This window comes from Emydura macquarii, unplaced genomic scaffold (genome assembly GCF_026122565.2).
Source record: "Emydura macquarii macquarii isolate MOO-44397 ecotype Brisbane River unplaced genomic scaffold, CSIRO-AGI_Emac_v2 contig_312, whole genome shotgun sequence".
In the NCBI taxonomy this organism is placed as follows: domain Eukaryota; kingdom Metazoa; phylum Chordata; order Testudines; family Chelidae; genus Emydura; species Emydura macquarii.
This window is the reverse complement of record NW_027130449.1, coordinates 7,903,702-7,928,641: the sequence shown is the minus strand read 5'-3', so window position 1 is coordinate 7,928,641 and position 24,940 is coordinate 7,903,702. Positions and strand designations below refer to the sequence as shown.

Genomic DNA, 24,940 nt, shown 5'->3' with positions numbered 1-24,940 from the left:
TTACCCAAGCCCCAGTAGCAGAGACAAGTAAGCAGTTTGTTTAATAAACACCAGTTTTCATTTGCTTGTGAATTGACTGCAACCAGCTTGAAATTTTTCCCAAATGGCAGCATTGTTTAAAATGATTCATGGGGTAATTTCTGCAAATCATTCTTGGTCTGTATCTTGTTCAAAAGCAATTTTCAGTGTTCAAACTTTGACCTGCATTGTTTAGTTTTGATTGGGCATGTATGTCATTGTGATATGGTCTGTTCCCTGATTGGAGGAGTTTAACATGAAGCCCAGGTCTATTTTTGATGTGTTTGTTGGCACACCTATATCACTCAGGGGTGATCTCTGACCAGTGTAGCTGTGCAGGCCAAAGCCCTAGTGTAGACACAGTTATACCAACAAAACTATGTTTTGCTAATGTAGCTTGCTTTGCTTGGAGAGAGGAGGAATAAGTTTTGCCAGTATAAGCTGTGTCCACACTAGAGCACTTGGCTGGTGTAGAATACTGGTAAAAGGCATTTGGTGCAAATGGTAGTGATTAGGAATTCACCATTTGTTTTCCACCAAAATTCCCCAATAATTCCTTGAAAATTACTCAGCATTCCTGCCATTCTTGTTAAAAATGGCTGAATGCTGGCAGGAGACTCCTTTAGTTAGAATATTTGGGGAAAGCGCAAAAGAGGCTGTGAACACTGGCATATCAAAGACATTGGAACAAATATTGCAGAGTATTTGGCCAACTTCCTTGCTGGTGTTAATGGGTGAAACAACCTTGATTTCAATGAGGTTTTGCCCTCTTGTGCCAGCAGAGAATTTGGTCCATTGTTTGTGGTAGGTGTCTGTTTCAACCCCAGAACCTACGTATGTCCTTCCTTAAACTCCTGGAACCAAGTCCATCCTTGGTGCAGCTCTGAGCAGAGGATTTGTCTCCCCTCCTTCTCAATGTCTCTCATGCTCTCCTTCAGTTTTGTGTTGTACAATCCCAAACCGCCCCTTGCCAACCCTCCCTGTCCTCTCCCTCCCACATCAGTTGTTTTAGATTTCCTGCCAGAGAATTTGTATGTGTGTTTGAACAGCCAAAGCCAGGGAGTTTCTCCACATGAAATCCACCCCCTTCCTCACCATCTCACCTATCCTTGCCCCCCCACCCCCCCACCTCCGTGGTGCCATTCTGTCCCAGCTCCCTGTGTTTGTGATAGAGTTAATGTTTACCATCACCACCTCCGCCTGGCTCTTGCTATCACTGTGTGCTGCTCCTGCTCTGCAGAGGAGGTGGGTGGATGTGCAGAGACAGAGAAACATCAGTTGTCGTTCCAGGTGGTTTTGGAAGTAATTTCTCAACCAGCTCCAGCAAAGGGGCCCATTCATTAAAGCGACCAAAGCCCTTACGCTGCAGTTGTTTGCATCACTAACCCCCCAACAGCAGCTGTTGCTGTTGAATATAGTAGTGTTGGTTTGTATAAGGGACCCTCCACTGTTCTTGGCAGATGGGGATATTGCTTTCTTCCTGGCTGTGGTAAGAGACAAATCTGTGTCCAGCCTAGCTTCAGCAATTCCACTTTGGAGTGTCTGTGGTGAGAGATTACTGAATCAAACTAAAACTGCTTGCCTGACTTCCCAGGAGTCTGTCCTTCTTGTCGGTGAGTCTCAGTCCCTGGTGCTGAAATTAAGCCTTATTCTGGTTCTTTGGACTTTGTCAGAGTTGAGGATTTTGTGGATACACTTTTGTACGGCAGCGTGCAGGGTACAGACATTCCCCCTCCTCCCCGCAATGCTTTAGGGAGCTGAGTCTTTTTCTAGATAGACTTTTGCCCAGCTTCCACAGAATCAGCATAATCAGTGACCTGCATTCTGAGCAGAAGCTGTGCCATATTATGGGAATCTTCCTGTTCATTTCCTCCTTTGAACATTTCTGCACTTTCAGGGGGTTAGGGGTAAGGAGCAGGGTAGTCACTGTGGATTGCAAAGGAAGGTCTAACCAGTCTCTCTGAAACCCTCAGAGAGTCCAGCTGCCAGAGCTTGAAGACAACCCTGCCTTTCAAACGTGGACCTGGTGACTTGAATAAAAGAAGAAGCCCCAGTTTTTCAGAGGCATCTTGGGGTAACAGAGCCCCAGATCAGTCCAGCTCTTAGGGTCTCACACTGCTGATTTCATCATTGCTGTGCTCTTCTCCTCTCTTCCCCTCCCCCTAAAGGCAGGCTCTGTCCAACAACTTTCCATTACAGGAAACATCTGTTGGAGGCAGGGCTGAGCCTGGGTTACTGCAGGGCATTGGCCAGATCCAGTAACTTAAAGCATGTGCAAGTCATTTCAGTATCTCCCCACCCGCGCTGTCCATGAGAGAAATTAACAAAGACCAAAGCTGCCTTTCAGAGCAGAAGAGAGATGGGAGAGGAGAGCCTGAAGCAGGCGCTGGAGAAATAAGTTACTGCTTCTCTGAGCAGCAGGCTGCATTGGTTGAGCTGCATACTGTCCTGTGCTGCCCTGGAAATTGGGGCTAGATCTGTGATTTACTGTCCTGGAGATCTGGACTGTGTAAGTGACCGTTTATCCTGAGCCACTGTGGAAATTGGGACTGGGTCTGTAAGACACTGCTGCCTCCTTGCAGCCTTGTTGTGGACTTTTCCAGCTGAAGGAGCACTCTTGCAGTGCTCCTTTAAGGGATATCCAGAATGATCAGCCAGTGAGAGAAGTCGGCAGAGCGCAGAGTGCGCTGACCAACGAGCTCCTCTTGTGAGCCGCTTTTTCAAAGTCTCCCGGAGAGCTGTACCTCTCTCTGGAGCTGCAGAGACTGCAAAGGCTGAAGAGCTGAATGTGAGAAGGAGAGAAGAGAAAGCCCCACATCCTTTAGCAGGTTGCTGCTGTTGTGTCTTCATTGGCTTTGACTCTGAACCAGCACACGAAGCAGTGTGAGCAGGAGAAGGGGAGGGTGGTGGGAAGATCGAGGGTACTGAGGGGATATATGGATTCCTTGTTAGAGTGTGGGGCTCTCTGGGGCCCCATGCTGGGTCAAGAGAACAAGGAGTTGCTGCGGTACCTGGAGGGGCTTCACAGCTTACCCCAAGGATTTGACAGCCCAGGATCAGAAGAAATTCCAGCCGTGAGTGTCTCCATTTATCAATGTCACAGAAGTTCTCATGCCACCTCTCTGTCACCTAGATCCCACGGCCACACATAAGACTCTGGGGAGTCCACTTTTTAAATATGGGAGCCTGCACGGAGCATCCCAAGCCACAACTGCGGCTCAGAACATCCCTGACTGCAGGAGAAGGTTCTGATCCAGATCCAAACTTTACCAGTCAACTCAATCTCTCTTATGGGCTGAACCAAAACCTAAGTTCTTATTGCACCTCTTCTTCCAACTCACCCCACTGTGAGCTTTGGGGAAATTTGGGTCAAGGCTGGAACTCCTCCACAGGGCCCACCTCTAGCCCTGAGCCCACATTTGGATGCTCAGACTGGCATATTGTGAGTAAATTCCCAGTTCAGACACCTGTCAATTTCTGTGTCAGACTGGGATATTGAAATGAAGTGCCTATCTTTGGGTCCGCAGATGCTCGTGAGACTGTCTCTGAAGGGCCCAGATGATGCTAAGAGCTATTAATGACTTATTAATCAGTCATTATTAAACTGGGGGGGGGGGGACACAAAGGGGGTGCAGCTAAACTCTTAGGGAGACAGATCTTAGGGGAACAACGGGGGGTGATTTTGTGTGATTTTTTTTCTTCACTCCTTCCTGTGCTGAGACCTGGCAACTTTTGTAACACAAAGTTACAAGTGATCTCCCTGGCTTCCTTTCCCTTCCTAGTCAGGCTTCCTCTAGCAGAAGGTGGCTTCTGAAGTCCCTGTGTTCTGCCCTCATTCACCTGCCTTTCCAGCTCAGGGAAGGTGTTGCCCCGCTAGAATAGAGGTGGGAAGGGATTTAGATGGAAGGGATTGTACTCCAGGTCACCTTTCTTATAAACGAAGGAGAAGGGAACATTATGGAGTAGAGGAGAGATGCAGTTTGTGGGCATTTCAACCTGCTTCCATTCATAGCTCACCACAGGCTCCACGTACAGGGGAGGTTTAGCAGTCCTGAGAAGCCAGCATTGTGCGGCAGGTGGGAGGCTGCATTTAGCTACAGTGCCAGAGATGGAGTCGTACTAACATTTAGTAAATAGAAGAGATGAGCCAGCTCCTGGTCTTGCTGCAGCCAGTGGCAAAACTTCCATTGATTGTCTTCAATAGGGTCAGGGTACAGTCCTGTGCAGCCTCTTCTGTCTCCCTCGAGAGTGCCGGCACCACACCAGTCGGCAGCTGTGGGTGTGCTGGGGTTCCACATTCAACATGGCAGCTCCTGCTGGGGGAGCTCCCGGCTTCAGTCTCTGTGAGCTCCCACTGCCAGCGCTTGTATCTCATTCCCCGCAGGGGAGACACTTCACGCTGGGGTTCCTATACTGTTCCCTGTGTTGCCTCTGTCTGGAATAGTGGGGGGGACACACACACCACATCCAGAGCTTCTTTAGCGCCTCCTGCTGGGAAAGTCTGGGACTGCAGTCAAGGAGTGCTTCCCTGCAGGTATCACTTCTGTGCTATTCCATGCAGCGTGGCATAGCCCTTCTGCTTTCTCCTCCCACTTCTCTGACAAGTCAGGTTCTCTTTCTCCTTTATTCCTGCCTTCTGCACACTTACTAAACTAAGCCACCCATTTTCCCATTGTTGGGTCATTGGGATAACATCTCCTCGACTCCTGCTTTGTAAACACATTGAATCCTCTCTGTGCACCACCATGCCCAGATGTCCTTGTCCTTCTCCCCCTGTTCCCAATCCCTCTCTTTAATGGTCACTCTGTTATTTGCAGGTCTTGAGTCCGACGTATAAACAGCGTAACGAAGACTTCAGGAAACTCTTCAAACAGCTTCCCGACACCGAGCGCCTCATAGTTGGTAAGGCTGGCTGGGTTCCTACATGCCCTTCTGCACTGTGCCCTGCTGGGTTGCAGGGAGACATTTTGGGAGGAAGCTCAGGAACAGGTGCATGAGTCTGTTTCCTTTAGAAAGAGATCACCCCAAGATCTTGTCTACACTTGCGGCGGCGTGTCAGGTGCATGTAGCTACACGCTGCAGTGGAAGGCCGGCTGCGTCCACCCTGTGGTGTGTAGCTGCACAAGGCAGTGAGAGGCTGTGGCAGAGGTGAGGCAACCCTCCCCGCTGCTGGAGCCTTTCAGTGCAGTGGGGAAGGGCTTCAACAGCTGGTGGGTGTGTAGAGAGCCATGTGGGTATATGCCCATGGGTTCTGGCATGTCTGTACTCTACCACCTGAGCATTGCCTCACCGTCTACACTGCTGTTCATACCCATGCTGGGGGGGGGTGTGGTGTCTGTACCCTGGAATATACCTGCTTCTCCCTTTCTTTCTGGCTCAGCTCTGTGGCTTGTTTTGGGATTGTTGTGGTTCTGTCTGGCCTGCCACTCCCAGCAGCGTGCCCACGGTCCTGCTCCCTGCTTATCTTCTGGTATCTATCCACAGATTATTCATGTGCGCTTCAAAGAGACATTCTCCTGCAGGGCCGACTCTACCTCTCTGAAAACTGGATCTGCTTCTACAGCAACATCTTCCGCTGGGAAACACTGGTAAAGACCTTCTTACTTCTCCATCAGTGTTGTGCTTTCCAGGGTTGTTAGCCCCTTCTTGCCCATCTTAAAAGCATTCTGGGCATGCCATGGCTTCTTCATTAACTCACCCCTTTATCCTCTTTCTCTCATCCGTTTTCCGTTGTGCCATGGCCCTGACCATAGCTGACAGTCCGTTTGAAGGATATCTGCTCCATGACCAAGGAAAAAACTGCACGGCTCATTCCTAATGCTATCCAAGTTTGCACTGACACTGAAAAGGTACGTCCCAGAACCCTCCGCTCCTGGCCAGTCTGCACAAGGTGAGTGCTGAGCTAGTCTGGTGCAGGGGTGGTATAAATATCTAGTGTGGGGCCAGCACTGATGTTGGCATTGGGTAGACACAGGGATGCAGTATACACACAGCACACCTCTGGCATAGTGTTGGGGCCATGAGGGTAATGTAGGGACAGCCTCCAGACCCTGCAGATAAGGCTCACTGATCTAGGGACAGTGAACGGGGAAAGGGTTATACAAGGATGGCATTGGGAAAGGGACTGGGAAATTGTGGCTCCTGGGTTCTAGTCCCTGCCACTTAAGAAAATCACTTCCCCTCTCTGAGCCTCAGACTCTTCATCTCTAAAATGGGGATAATAGTATTATCTCCCGGGGTGTTCAGGGACCTAATCGAAAGCAATTTGTGATCCTCAGTAAGAAATAAATAAATGCAAAGTGTTGCGGTGTGATGTTGGGCAAGGGGACCATAGGAAATGTTACACAAATCCCCTGTGGATTTTGAGCATTAAACTCTATTTGTTTGGTGTCCAGTGCCTGGGGTGAGGTGCTTTGGGGAGAGGGGTGATGGGCAGAGAGTCAGCAGAGCCCAGCATGGGGTTGGTCTGCAGCAGGGATAGAGCACACAATCTGTGGAGCAGCTAGAGGTTCTCGCCCAAGGCACTAGCGGTACAAACCCCAGCACGTGAATCTGTCACTCAAAATGTAGGTTACTGAGTTAAAGGCTAGTTATCATGTCCTCTAACATTCTTCCTGGGGTTAGTGGCACTCAGATGTCCCCTTTGCTTGGTAATTTTAACAGTTCTGCTTTCAACAAGCTCATCTATTCTCCATGTGTTCTGCTCATGAAGCCTGAGATCATGTTCCTCTCTTTCGCTGGCACTCACTTTTCTCTCTCTGTCTCTGCCCTTTCAGCACTTTTTCACTTCCTTCGGTGCCCGAGACAGGACGTACATGATGATGTTCAGACTCTGGCAGAATGCGCTCCTCGAAAAGGTATGGAGACTTTCCTGCATGCATGTAACAGAGCTTCCAGCCACCTTTCTGGGGCAGTCTGCTAGCTGGACATGTGCTGCCCCAGCTCGGACCCATGCAGGAATCCACAATACTTGTGGCTAATCCATGTGCCTGAACCAGCAGGTACAGTAAGTACACATCTATACAAGCAAGTCAGGTAATTGTCCAGGTGCAATTACCCCTGTTACTCACAGAATTACCTTTATGCATAGGCGTATCTGCACACAAATTAAAGCTCTTCTGTTAAAATGTGTCCCACCTCTTTTACCACGGCTTGAGTATGAATACATGTGGGACCCAGCAATAGTTCTCACAGGGCCCTCATTTTTGAACGGGCCCAGAAAAAAGTAGTTCTAGGTTTTAGCAGAAATATCTGACCATATCGCCAAAGGCCATAGCAGGCCCATAGTGCAGGAGGGAGAGTCAAGGATGGGACAGAGACAGACATCCCAGGAGTGTCTGGGAGCAATGGAGAAGATGCAAGACACATTGGGAAACACTGGAAGAGTGTGTTCCAAAATGTACCAGGTATAGCTACCTGTTTTGCAGGAGCTGGAGTCCCAAATGTATCTGGTTTGACTCGCAGATTCCATCCTGTACCAGTATTTCCATCCTCATTGCAAGATTAAGAGTCCAGGATGGAACAGAAAGGACTATCAGCACGTAGAGGTGTGTTCATCAGTGTCATAGGAGTGTGAGCTCACAACGTACTAGAAATGTCAACTAAAGTATATCACCAGCAGGCCTTGATTTCAGGACAAGACAATGTGTTAGTGTGTAGCAGGATAACTTCCCTCTGGGATTTGTATCACCCATGTAACATTGTGATTGAAACAGACTTATTTAAATTTATATGGAAAGTCTGTGTCCTTAGTTCAAGGCTTGAAATAAACAGGAACTGAGATTTGGAACAGTGAAGACAGGAAATACTTGAAGCTCTCTTTCCCCGAATTCAGGGCCCAAGGCTGGTAGGGGGGAGGGAGAAAGAAAGAAACCCAGCCAGGTGCCTTTGATAAGGCATATGAGCTTAATAGACTGCAGCTGGGAAGAGGATGAAATGGAAGGAGAGTTCCCCTTGCTAAATCTGTTTCCCATTTGAGCCTTGCTATCATTTTGATTATTACTGTGACATGGTTAAACATTGTAACCTTAATTAAGATTTTCCTGCCTTGACACCGACAACAACAACTGGAAAAATTCAAACCAGCCAACTCCAGAAAGATTAACCGGATTTCTTTTTTTTAATTAGTGAGAAATCCTTCTTGTCTGTCATATTCTTTCCTGTTGGAAACAAACTATCCCTTTACTGTGCTCCTAAAACTTCAAATCACAAGTTCTGCTGCTGCTTCCCTGTATAGCTGGAAGATGCAGTCACGTTCTGATCAGCTGATCTTGATCCCCAAAGAGCTAAGCTTTAAAGATTGACCTTCCCGGTAATTTTATGTCTCTTTCTAAGAAGTGATGTGTATGATCTTTTCACACTACTGCCAGTGAGTCCACCTCTTCACAAGAACACAAGTCTTCTTCTCAGTTTAAAGCCGCAGGAGAAAATATCTTTGTCTCCTAGAAACCACGGCTTCAGGATTTTTTTTTTAATGGCTTTCTCTGTGGCAGCAAATTGTGGTCAGCCTCCATTAAAAAAAATGAAACGGACTTGTCAAAAAAAACCCCTAGAGGTTCTTTGTATCACGTCAGTGGGAGACACATAAATAGGAGGAGCAGTGGCAGCGCATGAAGAAGAGAAGTACTTCCTAAAGGGCAGAACTGCCATTGATGATGATATTTATACAGCCCCATGGATATGCAGGGAGATTTGTAGGCAGAGCTCCCTCTCCAGGCTGCTTCAGGACTATCCTCATCCTGGTGCTTCTTTCTCCTCTTCTCCAGGTGTCCGAGGAGCCATGAGGCTGTTGCACAGGAAATCCGTGGGATTCACCTGGAGCTATGTAGGGCAGAACTTGAGCTGATATAAAAGCTTGCATGTAGTAGCAGTGTGGCTACTAAACCAGGGTAGTCCCTAATCCAGGGCATTTTCTATATGTGGGAACATGTATGCCCTCAGCCTTCGGTCACCCAGTGAGTTTTGTGACAGCCTCATTGTTGCAAACGGTCAATCTCGCAGCATTGCTGGAGTTCATTGTTGGAAAGAGACTGCCACAATCTTGCAGCCCTGGGAGAGAGGATGCTATGACATTGCAAGCTAGATTACTGAGCTCTCACTTTGACTCCCCAGGCAGGAAATTAACCATCCCCTGAAAATGAAAGGAATGACTATAAATAAATAGAGAGATCAGAAGCACTCTAAGAAACTCTTGCGCCCAACAACAGTTCCCAGCCTCAAAGAATGGCCAGATGCTTCCACTAGTTCCCTAGGGCTGAGACCCTCCCATAGGCATGTTGATGCCAGGCTTTTCTTGGGCTCTGGCATTCACTGGGCGGGAGTGTTACCTAATGGTTGGAGAAGAGGAATAAGTATCAGGTCTCCTTGATTTTATTTGCAGCTGTGGCACCTTGGGTGAGTCAAATGTGGGTGTCGTGAGGATGTCGGTCTTTGTTAGGATGACATGCTGAAGGTGTCAAATCCTGTGTAAGAGCTAAGCAAGATGAATTAATTAGTGTCTGGGATACTTAGATGGAAGATGCATGGTGTTATCCTTTCCCCCCCATAGCCGCTGTGTCCAAAGGAGCTCTGGCACTTTGTCCACCAGTGTTATGGGAATGAACTGGGGCTGACCAGCGATGATGAAGACTATGTGCCTCCTGATGATGATTTCAACACTATGGGGTGAGTGAGTGAAACTAGCTTGTGATGTAGAATTGTGAATGCTGGTGATGTCCTCAGGAAATCAGGGCCCTGATACCTTGCGTGCTTCCAAATCCTATTGGCCTGAGTGTTCAAGGAATTATGGGATCAGGTTGGGGGTTTGGACTAAGCACCTAACATTTCAGATGCTTATCATGCACCATACCCTTTTACATATCCCAGCACCACAGGGGTCGGTGGACCTTCAGCACTGAAAGCATTGTCCCCTGCTGTTTTTGCTAAAGGAGTAGGTCTGTTAGCAAGTAGCAGGCTGTTACAGTGACTGGAGCGAGCCACTGCAGTGGGGATATGGTGTTGCGCACAAGCCAATGCATTATCCTGAAAGAAGATATCTAAACCTCTTGATAATTTGTATAAGCACCTTAAATGTTGGGGTTGGAACCATTTTTGGAAAAAGCTGTTCTCACAAGATTCCCAGTCATATCTGCTTCCATTCAGGTTGGAAATACCATGAGAACATCCTTATTCCAACATACTCCATCTCCAGTCCCAGCCAGACCTAGTGAAATAGAGTTACAGATTTGTGTGTTCTGTCTGGATTTACAGCTACTGTGAGGAGATCCCTGTAGAAGAAAATGAAGTAAACGACAGCTCCTCCAAGAGCAGCATGGAAGCCAAACCAGAAGCCAGTCCTCAGCTGCCTAAGAAGTCCTTCACCGCTAGCACGTTGACATCCACGGGGAGCAGTGAAGCACCAACTTCAGTACGTGTCCTCTTCCCCGACTCCACCCCAAATCTGATTGCCGTTGGAGGCCAGGTGCATGCAAACAGGCTGAAGGAAAGACAGGCTTTGACTTAGGTTCAAGCTGTTTGCAGGAATGTCTACCTTGTTGTGCTTCTATAATTTAACGTTTTTTTATGAGGCTAGGTGATTGGTCCATTGCTCAGCTCCAGCCAGTGAGCTGCTTGTCCTCTGGTCCCTACTGTTTGACCTGTCTGGCTTGGGTGGCCCTACCATGAGTTAAACTCCCAGTGTGTAAGGGTGCAGTCCCTAGGGAAGACGTGTGTGTGTGTGCCAGTCACCCTGAGAGCTATTCCAGTGGGAGTTTTAAGTGTGTGTGTGTGTGTGTGTGTGTGTGTGTGTGTGTGTGTAAATTCATATCACATAGCTGTCTGTGATGGGATCCTGATTGCCTTTCTTGCACTCTGTCCTTGTCCCAGTTTGATGGGGTGCTTCCAGAGGAGGAGGAGTTGGTGGAAAGTCCCCTTGAGAAGGAACTCACCATTGAAAACATCATTGGAGACAAGATAGAGATCATCGCCCCAGTGAACTCCCCTTCCCTGGACTTCAATGACAACGAGGACATTCCAACGGAGCTCAGTGACTCGTCGGAGACCCATGATGAAGGTGAGCAGTGAGGGCGAGTATGGCTGCTCCTGTGGTGTCCCATAATGCCCTGTCCCACCTGGGTACGTCGGAGGGACACTGTACTACCCTTCTTTTCTGGGCCCATGTGGTCTCTTCTGTTTCTTAGCACCAGAAAGACACCAACAACTCAGCATCATGGGCAAGATGAAAGGGTAACAATGAAATAACTCCATGGGATGAAGTACACTACTAATGGTACAGTCAGTGCCCTGGGGTCATTAAAAGAAAGGGAACCAGCAATGTCTCCTTTAGGCTCTTCTTCTTTCTCAGACTGTAAATGGTACAGTCCTGGCACTGCAAAAGGGCAGCCTTTGAACCTGGTGCAGAGTCCTTTGGCCAGGAGGCCAGCAGCGCTCTCACCTTTTTCTGTCTCCTTGCAGGGGAAGTTCAGGCTTTTTACGAGGATCTGAATGGCCGGCAGTACATGAATGAGGTGTTCAGTTTCAGCGTGGACAAACTGTATGACCTACTCTTCACTGACTCCCAGTTCCAGAGGGATTTCATGGAACAGCGTCGGTTCTCTGGTGAGCCACATGCCGTCCCAGTGCATGCAACATGCCCAGTGACTGATCCAGGGAGAATCCTCTGAGGATTAGGAGCTGAGGTCCTTGCAGAAAGGGGGTTTCTGCGTGCAAATCCCAGCACATCACAGAGCGGCACAGTCTGTAGCACAGGCAGAGAGTGATCCTTGGAGTGGTACTGTCCATCTATTTACTGTAGCTCTAGCATCATCATGTGGGAGACAGAGAGACCCCCTGACCCTATCCCCAGTGCTGGACAAAGGGGGGAAAAACCAGGCTTCAGAATCAGAATTCCTCAGGCATTTCTAAATCTAAAGCAATGCTACAATGAGCCTCTTTCTACATGTTTTATGCCTCTACCCCAACAGGCAGCCTCACAGGACTTGAAAAGTGTGGTGGCTGGAAAGGTCAATACAAAACTCTATTAAAAAAAATAGAGTGAATGTTAGCACTGTCAGAGGGTGCTGGATTGACAGCCCTAGAGAATGATATCCCGGTGTATCTGCGGGACAGTCAGCAGCTTCCCCAGCCCCTCCACACCAATGTGCCTCTGTCTACGGAAAGACCATGGCTAGAGGAGGGAGAGGTCTTCAGTCTCCATGGTCCATTTCAGTACTTTGAGTCTCAAGCCTGCCAATGAGGGGAGCAATTAGGGCCAATGCAATTGGGTCTGTGTGTGTAGATAGCTTCCCACGGAGAACCCGCTGTCAATTCAAGATTCTAACTCCCTGGCCTTCCCTTTCCCAGATATTATTTTTCATCCATGGAAGAAGGAAGAAGACGGCAATCAGAGCAGAGTAATCCTGTACACTATCACCCTCACCAACCCTCTTGCCCCGAAAACTGCCACTGTCACTGAGACTCAGGTATGTGGAAACAGAACAGGAAGGTGCCAGGCAGAGACTGATCAGAGACTTATATTAATACCCTGGGCTCAGGGCTGTACATGTGCCCTTCCTCTCCCCTGCACACCTTTCTCTGGTTTTGATTTGCTGCTCATTATCATTGCAAATTGTAATGGCCAATTTGTGCCCAGTGTGCTGTACTATAGCGAAGTGACTGGGAAATTCCCGGTGAAGGGAAAGCTGTTCCCTGAACAAGCAGCCTAATTATGCAGCAAAGCTGCTGTCTTCACCTTCACCACTTGCTGGTGGTCAGTAGGGAGCAGGCGGGTCTCAGGGTGGTAGCTCCTCTTTTCAGCTGCCTGTGTGGGTGTCCAGGCTCTTTATTGGATAGAAGTGCTCAGCCTATAAAAGCAGCTGGAAACACAGAAGAGGAGCCAGTCTGGCTGTCTTTACTTAGAAGCTGCAGCTGCACAGGAGGGGAGCAATAGCTCTGCTTTGAGACCAGAGCCAGCAGTGGCGCTGGAGTTGCCAGCCATAGCCCAGGAGATGAGCGTCCAGGCAAGCAAGGGAGAAGGTCACGAGGCAGCCAGGAGGAATGTCCTGGAGAGTAGACGACAGCATGGCTGAACAGTTGTCTGGGGGAGCAAGAGAGATGGGAACCCAAGCAGCTAGAGAGCATTCGTAGGAGATGAGGAGGACCATGCAACAGGGAAGCATGTGCAGGAGGGAAGGAGAAAGGCGTCCAGGTAGCAGAGGATCATGTTTGGGAGGCAGAGTGGGGAGAGAGAGGAACAGACCAGAGTGGGGAAAAGGTGAGATGAAATGAAGAGCAGAAGGAACCAGCACAAATAACTTTATTCCCAAGGGGACAAAGCACTCATCACTCTATGGAAAATGTGGCAGGCTTGATCCTTCCTTAAGGTTGTTTTTCTGTGTAAGCAAATGCTGCAGCTCTTACAGAGGCATTATCCAGGTGAGTGAGGACGTGGCCTGCATTGTCATCGTGGGAGGAAAGATGTCCATGAGATACTCTGGCTATGTCTTCCCTGCAGATTTAACTCCTCTTGAGTTAGCTTAGCTTGAGAGACAGTGGCCCCACTGCAAAATAACACCTGAGTTGCACAGAATGACTGTGTTGGCAGCTAATGAGTTGTGCTCACTCATCTGTAGCCTGTATCTCCATCCACCAGCCCCTGACAGGCCAACTTAAATTAAAAGCACCTCCACGCTTGAGCTAAGGGTTTCTATGTGGATGGGACTCAAGTTAGGGGCATCTCTCAAATTATAACTCGAATTACCTCTGCAGCAAAGACAAGCCCTATGAAATCTCTGGAGAACCCTTTGTCTGTACAGTCTCATGCTTGTTAAAGTGACCCAAGAGCAGTAACTATGAGGGACCTTTAATGAGGTTATCTTGTAAAGTAAATGAACTAGACTCTCCATTGTCCTGCACCTTGTGTAGTCATTTTCACCAGTGCAAAGCAGGTGTGAAATGCTGCCAAATCCAGAATGGTAATGATCTACACTCATCTTGCACTGGTGTAAATGATTTTGCAATGTACAGGGCAATAGAGAATTAGGCCCATTGACAGCAGTAATTGATTATTCTATCCAGTAAAGCAATGCTACTTAGTCTTCATGCCAAGAAATAGATTAGATACTATTTATGTTGTTTACCAACATTTGCAAAATTCTTCTTAATGTTTTTCCCTCTGTACAATAGAAAGAGCCAGAGATCTATTTATTGGGGAAAGTTAGCATTGGTCAGTTACATAAGTCAGCTGGGGTATTGTTTCTGATGGGATGAACTACATAACTAACCAGAACTGCTTTAGTTTGAACATTATAACAACATTTCCAATTTGAAATTTGCCATAGATAAATATTTGAAGATACATTTTGTTTTTTATGCATTTTCACACCAGAAAAGCTCAGCCACTAATGGAAAACTTAACACAGAAAAGTCACATGGGTGGCTCTCAGTTCTGCATGAGATGTTTTGCATGATTGCAGTGAGGAGCTATGCTCTGTCCTGGCATCACTCTGCCCAGACTAACCACTTCCCTGTGCTCTCCTCTCCGCTTTGCGCAGACAATGTACAAAGCCAGCCAAGAAAGTGAATGCTACGTGATAGACGCAGAGGTGCTAACTCACGACGTCCCCTACCATGATTATTTCTACACCATTAACCGCTACACGTTGACTCGTGTTGCCAGAAACAAAAGCCGACTCAGGTACTGTACTCAGAGGGGCTGTGGATTTGTTGATAGTGAAAAATACTCATCCCCAGCTCTTCTAGAGCACCTTTCCTCCCAGGATCTCAAAGCATTTTACAAATAGTGAGGGTTGAAACTCCTGCCCTCTGCTTTACAAGGGAAGGGTGGAGAGACTGCAAGAAGCCTGTCTTTGCCCCCCATACCTTGCCCCTTGCAAGTAGGACCTTTCCATAGCTCTTGAGAATGGTAGGAGAGTGGCTGTCTAATGCACTAGTCCTTGAGCAAACACTATAGTTGCTGCAAAGAAGGTCTGGGGTTAGGGTTGGGAGGTGGCCGAGAGCCAGAGAACATCTGTCTTTGAATAAATGGTTCCTAGGAACAGCTGCTAACAGCTGCTGTGTACTGTAAATTGAATCTTGTGAGCAATGGGATCCGCCTTCAGAAAGCCTGAGGCTGTGAGAGATTGAGGGGGAAAGTGGGGAAGCAGGTCTAGCAGGAGGCTAGTACTGAGCACAATTCAGCGACTTTGGAAGTTTGGGTTTGGCTTGGATCAGCGCTCTAGCATTTGATTGCGCATCCAGCACGTCCGAACTTCCTTGGGGGGAGCTTTGAAACTGGGCTGAAAAGAACTCCCACAGGGAGAGGCTTTCCACAGGAATGGACCTCTGGCAGCGTTTTGGTGCTTCAGCCCCAGCCAGAGCCACAAAGGGCTAAGGCTGCTACAGAAATAATGAGAGGGAGAAATAACATATGCTCATTTGCTTTAGCAAAGGTTTGTAAGTTGCAGGTTCACCCATCCCCACTGCACATAAGGGGCAAAGGTTGGGAGAAGACGGCTCGGGAGTAACTGGTTCATTCCTTTTCTCTTCCCTCAGGGTTTCCACAGAGCTACGTTACAGGAAACAGCCATGGGGGCTTGTGAAATCCTTCATCGAGAAAAACTTCTGGAGTGGCCTAGAAGATTATTTCCGTCATTTAGGTGAGAGCTGCAGTAGCCCATGCTGCAGCCATTGCCAAAGGGCCATGGTGTGTTGATATCCGTGCGCACACGTGTCCCAGCAGGCAGGCAGTCTGGTGGTGTGGGATCCAATAATGGACTAGCCTGGGTCACATTATGTGGCTGGATTTTAAGCAGAGCTGCACAGTGCTATTACTGCACATTTAGTTCTGCCTCCCAAACAGGTAGTGCGATCTCATGCTTTAGCATGAACACAAGATGGTCTGAACCAGACGTTTGGCCAGATGCATTATGGATGTGTGTGCTTTCATCACCTTCTGAAGCTGCCAGTGCTGGGCCCTGCCTGGGCCCAGAGGGTGCATTGGGAAGAAATCATATTATATAAAAGTGTCCTCGGATAAGAGACCCTTAGTTATTTTCCCTTGATATTAAACTTGTCACCTCACTTCCCTGCAGAGAGTGAACTGACCAAAACCGAGAGCATGTACCTAGCTGAGATCCACAGACAATCCCCCAAAGAAAAGATGAGCAAGCAATCCACGGTTCGCCGGAGGAAACGGCCCCATGCCCACCTGCGGGTGCCACACCTGGAGGAGGTGCTGAGTCCTGTCACCACCCCCACAGATGAGGAGGTGGTGCATCGAATCAAGCACGTGGCAGGTAGGGTATTGCCAGCTAGGAGCTGGGCTGTTCTGGGATGGTGATGGTATGGGGCTTGAGCCCCTCTGGGGGCTGGGGGTGGAGTGGGGGACTGGAGGCCAGACCCCTCTGGGGGACAGGAGTAGAGTGGATCAGGGCCTGAAAGGTGATTGTTGGAGTGTGATATGGGAGTGTGGAGGGGAAGGGAATTGGGTTTTTCCTAGGATATTACTTAAATCCATGACAAAACGCTTCCCCTCAGGTTCCACGCAGACGCGGCATGTCCCTGAGGACAGTCCTGGTAGCTTCCATCTGCAGAGCGTCTCCAAGTTGCTGGTCATTATCAGCTGTGTGTGAGTGATTCTTTACGCCCTCCTGGCTTGCTCAGTCTCTCTCCTTACGTCCTTCTGTCTCTCTGCTCTTTCGCTTCTTGTCCCCAATCTCCACCCAAGTCTCACTCCAGGACTAGGAAATGCAGAAACTGCCTCAAAAGCAAAAATCAAATACATTAACCTTTTTAAAAAAACAACACTTCATAAATGTTATGTTCAGGGGAGTTCTAGCTCTGGCCGAAGGTTCGGGTTGGCTTCTGCTGGATGTGATCCATATCTGAACGTTGTGACTCAGACTCCTGTCCATTCTTTCTTTATCCAACCCACTCCCTTCCCCCCAGGCCTGACTTTGCCCTCAGCCAGGCAGAACCCTGCATTCCTACACATTCCTAGAAATCCAAGTAGGTAGCTCAGCTACAGAGTACACTTTGTTCTCCAGAGGGCTGGGGAAAGGGCAGGCTGTGTGGGGAAGGGGAAGTCTATGGTCAACAGAGGGGAAGGGAGACTAAGTAGATGAGAGGCCAGAGAAACTAATATGAACATGAGATCTCATAAATAATAACTGAAGAGAAGGGATTGGAAAGAACCACAGAAATATTTTTGGAAAGTGAGGAATAAAACACATGCTTTTTATTGCATCCAGCATCTTGGTTTAGATATTTTGCAGATAAAAATTTTCCATACGTTATACAGAGACTAATTTTTTTTATTAACCTCAGTACCACCTACAAACCACCCGGCAATCCCCATGAAAGTGAAAATGTGGTGTATTTGTCATGCAAACGATTATACTGTAGTGATAATGATGAAGATACAATACTACTACAACGTGTTCAGTATATTGATTTTTATGGTATGTGACAAGTTGGTTTGCTACCTATTTTCCTCTGATCACATCCCAGAGTGAAACCTTGGCTGCTTGCAAACATGTATGTTCCAAAGTTGTGGGTTTTGGAGAAATTCCATCTTGGAAGGAAACCAGCCCAGTTACAAAAGATTTCTAAGAAATCAGTTTATAAACAGAAGCAGCAAGAAGAGGAAAAAGGGGTGATCGGCAAGAACCAGGTATGCTTGTAGAATGGTTATAGCAGGCTATTGAAGATCAGGATTTCTGGGTTCCAAACAAACTTGGTCCAGCCACAAGACCTCTTTTGGGTCTCCATTTACCCATCTATAAAATGGGAATCCTAATGCCTACCTGCCACTTAGGCTGGTGGGAGGTTAATGCATTCATGTAAATGACTTTTGGAGGAAAGGCACTGTACAGGTGCCTGACGAAGGATTAATGATGTATTGTGACCTGCACAGAGGGGATTTAGCCTAACTGAAACATGATTCTAATAACAGAGGATCCGCTGGCTCAGTTTGGGGCAAAGGAGATTGGGGTGGTTCTTCCTTTATCCAGCCATTTCAAAGGTTTGGAAAAGTCCACTTTACCATTTTCATTTTAGTTTTTTTAAATTTCTGTGCCACTTTTTCTGCACTTCCTGGCCCTGACTGGGATAAGGTTGAAAATGCTTTCTGACAGGGCTGGTATAGTGAGCATCAAGCCAGACACTTCCTGCTGGATGAGCTCAATAACTCTGGCACCGTGATAGGCCTTTTCTGCTAGATGCACATTTGGCAGCACTGCAGACATGTGGCAGGTGTTTGCTGCTGAACATACCACTACCACCTCCACCAAGACACTTTCTGCCAATGGACCTGACACATCCCACAGTTTAGGTAAGAAAGCACAAACGGTCAGTTTAGAGTAATCCTTGTTAATAGGCTACCAGACTGCTGTCTGATTGGAAGGACCAAGAGGCTACCAATTCATCTGCTTCCAAACTGGTGCTCCAGAGATCAAAGCATTTGTAATGTTTTCAGAAGACTGTATCTTGCCAATTGCCATTAGCCAGAACCCTGTACCAGAGAAGTGGGCTGGTCCACTGGTTCTGGGGCTTTGGGGATGTTCAGACAGCCCCAAACATGTTAATTAAAAGCTTCCCAGCTTGGCTGCCATCTTTTATCTGAGCTGCTGATGTGCATCTAATAGATACAATGACTGCAAATGCCAGGTTGCAGAGACCCTGTATATAGTCAGAGCATGGGTTTGCATGCAGTGCTGTCAGGCTCCTCTCACACAGCATGATGCAAAGAGAGAAGGAGGTGCTTGCAATTTGAAATGTGAGTTTATAATCCAGATGACACCATGTGAAGGTGCTCCATGTGTGCTGGTCAGCAGGAACCACCCAGCAGCTGCTGTGCTGTTAGGAAAAGAAGGGCATTGTCCTTAGAGGAACACCATGCAGCTACCACATTGTCCTTAGAGAAACACCATGCAGCTACCACTTTCTTCCCTTCTCTCTCCTCTCCTCTGCTCCCTCCACCTGTTTTTCCCTTCCCCTCTGTGTATTATATGTATCCTCCAGAAGCTCCTCCTCAGTTTCTCCTGTCTCTGTGCTGGTCTGTTTCTAACCTTCATCTCCTCCATCTTTTCTCTTCCCTGCTCCCATTAGGATTTGTTTCAGGTACTGTCTCTTTTTTACCTCTTGACTCTAGTGTTTTTCACCTGCTTTTCTCAATATCTGATGTAACTCACCCACCTACTTAGCTGGAATCCTAATCTACCAAGCTTGGTCCATACGTTGTCTGATCTGGTCTGTCAGTCTCCCCCATTGCTCTGCTCTGAAGTGCTGTCTGTCTGTCTGTCTGTCTGTATTCCTCTCAAACTAAAGCTTCAGGCCCTGATCACCCAGTCCTTACTCTGACAAAACTCCCACTGACATCAACTGACTAAGGCATTAGGCCCCTGGGACCTTTTTAAAAATGGGCTTTTTCTAGGGTGGGGCTTGAATATGTATATAGTCAGGGATGTTTCCACCAGTATCTTTTTCACCTTCCTAGTCTGGTGCTGTTGGTAATTCTCAATATGATGCTGTTCTACAAACTCTGGATGTTGGAATACACCACCCAGACCCTCACCGCATGGCAGGGCCTGCGGCTACCGGAAAGGTAATTGTGTTTTGTTTATCTTTGTCCCTCGTTGATTACTTCATATAGACATTGGTGGCTTTTCCAAAACTCTGCAGACCAGAGCTGCCCTGTTGCCTCTTTCCCAGCCTGACATGCTAAAGGGAAGATAAATTATTTGGATTGGATCAAGCAAGCTGATACTTACAGTGAGAGAGCAGGGTGAGACTCAGGCCTTTCCTGCCATAGGCTGTGCTAGACAAATAGTACTCTCCAGTGGTGACAGCAGGGGGCAGAGAGTCACCTGGTGCTTGTTTTTGGCTCCGGAAGGGAGTGTATCGTGTAGAGGGATTCAGGACTCCTGTGTTCCATTCCTAACTTTGCTACTGACCGTTGTATGACCTCAAGCAAGTACAGTCACCTCTCACCTCTGTGGCTCAGCTTCCCTCCTATCTATAAAATGGAGTTAACAATACCTACCTTACCAGGATGTGGGTTGGGCGCTGTTTTGTATAATTAACTGAATGCAAAGCATTTTGAGATCTTCTGAACCAAGGTGTACCCTGTTTGGGCATATCATCAGTAAAGAGTGGGGCAAGGAGAGAGGAAGAGGGGATATGAGGAACTATACACTGGTCTTGCTGTGTTCCCCAAAAGTGCTGGAAGTTAAGCAACTTAAAATGATCATGGATAAAATTTTTAAAAGACACTTAGGAGCATAAATTCCATTTATTTGAATGAGATTTCATCTCCGAAATGCCTTAGACCCTTTTGAAAATGGTACTTAATCACCTTAGACATTTGGGTGCTTCTAAAAATATTACCCCTTGAAATGATTCATTGGACCAACTTCTGTTGGTGGGAGAGAAAAACTTTCAAGCTGCATGAAGCTTTTCTTGAGGTCTGGGAAAGGTGTTCAGAGTGTCATAGTTAAATACAAGATCTAACAAATAGTTTATAGCACATATTCTAAAGGACCATTCAAGGTGAAGTGGCCTGTTAACACCCCTGAAGTCATAGGACAGAAAAAGGAGTTAGGGGGCTACAGATTGTTGTAATAAATCATAAATCCAGTGTCTTTATTAAGATAATGATTTTTAGTGTCTAGTAAAGATATGAATTTAAGCCCCCAGGCTGAAAGTGTTGTCTAGGTTTTGAGGATGAGGACTGATAGGTCAGATATAGAGTGATCACTTTGTGAAAAGTGTTCACCCACAAGTGATGTGATGTTTTTGTCTTTTATCTTTTTCCTTTGTGTGCTAATTTGATCCTAGTGATTGCCTTGTTTTACCCACAGTTGTTGTTGTTGTTTGTGTGTGTGTGTGTGTGTGTGTGTGTATAGCTTGTGTCTCTCACCAACAGAAGTTGGTCCAGTAAAAGATATTACTTCAGCCCCCTTGTCTCTCTAATATCCAGAGACCAACATGGCTACAACACTGCATACGCCTTGAAATGTTCATTTTGAAGAATCTTTGCTAAAGTTTGGGTTGGGTGGAAGTTTCCAAGGAAAACAGTGTGTGGTGGTGGAAGTTTCTAACTGAGAGTGCTGAGGAGGCTCTGGCTATGCGGTAAACCCTCAGTGACACCCTTTTACTCAATGGCCAGGAATCCCTGACATCTGGCCCAGCCCAAACACCAGTAATTACTTCTCCAGAGACAGCCTGTTTGTATTTTGTGTGCATCTGGCAGGTTACCCCAGTCTCAGTCAGAATGGGCCCAGTTACTAGAGTCCCAGCAGAAGTATCATGACATGGAGCTGCAGAAATGGCGTGAGATCATCAAGTCCTCTGTGATGCTTCTAGACCAGGTGAGAACGGCATCTCTCAGCCACTTACCCCACGAATTCCTATGACGTGAGACTGGGTGGAACATTTCTACAACCACCCTGCTGCCTGTCTAGATCCTTCCTCTTTACCTATCCAGGCTGTCTCTAGCTATCCCCACATGCACATCCTGATCTTTCAGGCCCATCTTCAAACAGGAGCAGTGCAAGCAGGTAAGCTTTGAAACCTTCAGAACAAGCCTGAATTCTGGAGCATCTTCTTGACCAAGTACCCTAGGCCAGAAGGTGGGCCTAGGGGGCCAGAACATCAGGTCTGGAATGCTTGGAACCAGGTGTTCACATCCCAGTTTGATCCACTCAGCCCGTCACAGTCCCATGACAGAATAGACAAATTGACCTCCATGCAGCTTCCTGTGTGTGGGTCTACCACGTGAGACTTGAAAGAGAGAGGGTCTGCTCCGTGGGCACCAGAGATCCTTTAGGGCAGGGGGATGATGTTCTTAAACACTTCCTCCCCACTCCTCTACCTATTTGCTAGTTGGTGTCAACCCTTCCCCACAGAGAGGGGGCTGCCTGTACAGACTGTGCCATTTGTAACATGCTTTTGCTTACAATCTTTCTTTAATAACATCCATCTATCAGAACCCTGGTCCCTAGCTGTTGCTCTGTGCTCCATCTCCCTGGCTGGCCATGCACCTCTCACTCCCTGCCTGCTGCCAAGCCAGGCACTCTGCTGCCAAGCCCCGGAGTGCAATATGAACACTTTAAAAGGCCTGCTTGTGCCATGGTGGCAAGGAAAGGTCCAAAGTCCCAGCCCCTCCCAGACTTTACAGCAGCGAAACACTTGGGCTGGCTTTTGTCTTGCAGATGAAGGAGTCACTAGGAAACCTTCAGAATGGCATCGGGTCACGTGACTATGGATCGGAACCAGAGGAGAAACGGAAGCGTTTCCATTAACAGGCATGAACACAGGAGGCCAGAGGATTGTGTGCAATATGTGTATACAGACAATATAAATATATATATATATAATATAAATATATATATTATATACAGATTTTAAAAGAGGAAATAAGCCTATGTACTGAGGAGGAGAAGAGTGGGTGCTGACCTCCAACACTGGCTGAACTGGAGCGTCTCTGGGGTAGGACGGGATGCGATGCGGGGGGCTGTGCTCTCCCAGCACTGAGGCACTGTCCAGGAGAGTGCAGTCCGCGCTAACCTGTTCCCACACACCTCTCTTCTGTATATTCCTGGCTGTTTGTTTGTCTGTTTGTTTTAAAGGGAAGAATTGGAGCTAATGCCCCTCCCCTCCCTGCCTGGGGGTCCCTGAAGGTATTTAAAGGGGACAACTATCAACTTTATCCTGTTCCATTGAGGACAAAGGGGATTTTGCTATAAGATGTCAGTCCCTTGTGAGAATAGCCTACTGGAATATTGCAAGCATGGAGCCATGCGGGTTCTATAGGAAATTACTTTCACTCAATAAAGAATGGGCTTTGTTCTGAACCAGCTGCTAAAACTCTGTAGCAGGGATGCAATTTGCCATTAAACTAGCCAGCCTAAAGCACAGAAACTGAACCAGATTCTCTCAAGAAAATATTTCACTTTATATTACTAAGTTACGTTGATGACAAAGTAGAGGGACGCTGATGTGGATTGTTACCCAGTAGTCCTAGCTAAATCCAGACCCTGCTGTATCTCATTTAAGTCAGTGAATTTGGCCCTTTGGTTAATTTTTGCTTACAGTGTCCCCTTTACATACTCTTTTTTCCTCAGCCGTGGGTGCAGTTGTGTCCCTATCAATAAGCCATGCGTGTGCTAAAGAGCTGCAGCTGTGCTGACATCCCAGTGGGGCATATAAAGTCTAATGGCTCTGACTCGGTACAACACCCTGATTTTTTTTTTCTTATTCACTATTTTTAACCCCCCCCCTTCTGCCCAAAAAAAAATAGTGGCTAGGTGAGGGCATTTGGCATGTACCAATATCTACAACATACAGCTTACCTCTGGTGGAAACTCACGAGAGGGAGCAGCTTCCTTTTACAAAAAAGAAACCACAATTGCAATTAAGTAGATGAATGCATCTGTATCAGTAAGCCACCCACGCTGCAATTGCACGTCTGATCCTTGGAGCAGTTAGAAGTGGGGTGGAAGCAGGGATTCGCCTCACAGGTAATTGTCATTCATACAGAGAGATCTGTAAATGGGGGAAGGTTGGATGAGTCTCCTACTGCATTGCAGTGAACCTTTAGAGTGAGGGTGGGCTGGGGCTATAAATAGGGCAGCTACAGGGGCATTCATGCAGGAGGCAGCATAGAGGTTGCCAAGGTGCAATGACATGTATTTATTTTTAAAGATAATTTAAAATGATTAATCTTCAACAATCGGAGATTTTAACCCAGCAGAGGCCAAGTGGGACTGGTATTTATCATACCCAAGGGATGTGGTATGTATTGTACTGGGCTCAGTGTGTTAGTTGGGTAGCTGCTGAGATGTCTGTCTAGGTTTGGAATCCCACAGCAGGTGGGCATGTTTTTTGTCTTGGAGGAGCAGGAGAGGGACAATGTGCAGTCACTGGGCACTTGAAAATGTCATCCTTAAGCCTGTGGCCTTTGAGTGAGCTCCAGTGACTGGAGGAGAAAAGAAGTAAAGATGAAGATGAATGAATTATTGTTGGACACACTGAACAAATAGGAAACAACACCGTTAGAGCCTGATCCTGAGGTACTGAGGACACACACGTCCCACTGACATCAGAATTATACTATGCCTTTAAGTTGTGCTTTGCAAAACTGGGCGAGTATCATCCTTATTTACAGATGGGGAAACTGAGTCACAGAACGGTCACAAGTGATATGTCGGTGATAGAGCCAGGAGTACAACGGCATGTCATCAGTCCTGTGCACTAACCACTAGACCACACTGCAGGTGATCAGCAGCTCTCTGGATCAAGCTCTAACAGTGGATTTTCTGCTCCCTCTTGCTTACTGTGGCACATCCCTTTGCATGGTGAAAGGATAGAAGGTATTTGTTGTGGTGACTAACATGCTTCCTCATCTCACCTTACCAGGTGGACTAGTTGGTCTATGAACCTTCTATCTCCACCGTCTCTGACTCTGAAAGGATTTTCTGAAGCAGGTGAGATCACCTGACAGCCTGGTTTGGGGTAATATTGAGGACTGGATGATCTAACAGGTCTGTTCCATCTTTAAGCTTCTGTATGTGCTGAAGGAGCAAGATGAGCAAGTGGCCCTTCTTGCACCATATAGCACTGGCCTCCACAGCTCCGTGTGGAGGGGAATCTAGAAGGGACCGAGCCATTTCCCCACGTACATACTCCGAGTAAAAATGCTCTTGCTGTCTAGTTTGGCTGGGGAGATACTGCAGATTTTGGGGGGGGAGTGTTGGTGTCCTGTGTGACTGGGACTCTTAAATTCAAACTGTGACCATCTTAGCAGACTACCATTTCGAGAGGAGGAGAGAAAAAAGGCAAAGGACTATAGGCAAAAACATGCCCAGGAACCTGGGGAATGTTCTACTTTATATAATTTATTGTATTTATGCTTATTTATTTAACTGAATGCTGCTTAGTACTGTAC

At 47.3% G+C, this 24,940-nt stretch overlaps 1 protein-coding gene across 6 annotated transcripts in view; it reads left to right on the top strand.

Moving 5' to 3' along the window:
* GRAMD1B (GRAM domain containing 1B) overlaps positions 1 to 23,942 on the top strand; it is a 237,929-nt gene extending 213,987 nt beyond the window's left edge. For all 6 annotated transcript variants that reach the window (XM_067564463.1, XM_067564456.1, XM_067564437.1 and 3 more), the window contains 16 exons: positions 4,836 to 4,920; positions 5,503 to 5,606; positions 5,772 to 5,867; positions 6,795 to 6,875; positions 9,566 to 9,681; positions 10,267 to 10,423; positions 10,882 to 11,068; positions 11,470 to 11,613; positions 12,358 to 12,476; positions 14,547 to 14,689; positions 15,547 to 15,650; positions 16,086 to 16,289; positions 16,531 to 16,621; positions 19,490 to 19,597; positions 21,245 to 21,362; positions 22,206 to 23,942. In XM_067564463.1, coding sequence (XP_067420564.1) covers positions 4,836 to 4,920; positions 5,503 to 5,606; positions 5,772 to 5,867; positions 6,795 to 6,875; positions 9,566 to 9,681; positions 10,267 to 10,423; positions 10,882 to 11,068; positions 11,470 to 11,613; positions 12,358 to 12,476; positions 14,547 to 14,689; positions 15,547 to 15,650; positions 16,086 to 16,289; positions 16,531 to 16,621; positions 19,490 to 19,597; positions 21,245 to 21,362; positions 22,206 to 22,295 — 1,947 coding nt within the window. In that variant the 3' untranslated portion in view covers positions 22,296 to 23,942. The remainder of the gene's footprint in view (positions 1 to 4,835; positions 4,921 to 5,502; positions 5,607 to 5,771; positions 5,868 to 6,794; positions 6,876 to 9,565; positions 9,682 to 10,266; positions 10,424 to 10,881; positions 11,069 to 11,469; positions 11,614 to 12,357; positions 12,477 to 14,546; positions 14,690 to 15,546; positions 15,651 to 16,085; positions 16,290 to 16,530; positions 16,622 to 19,489; positions 19,598 to 21,244; positions 21,363 to 22,205) is intronic.
* Positions 23,943 to 24,940: the final 998 nt, after the last annotated feature.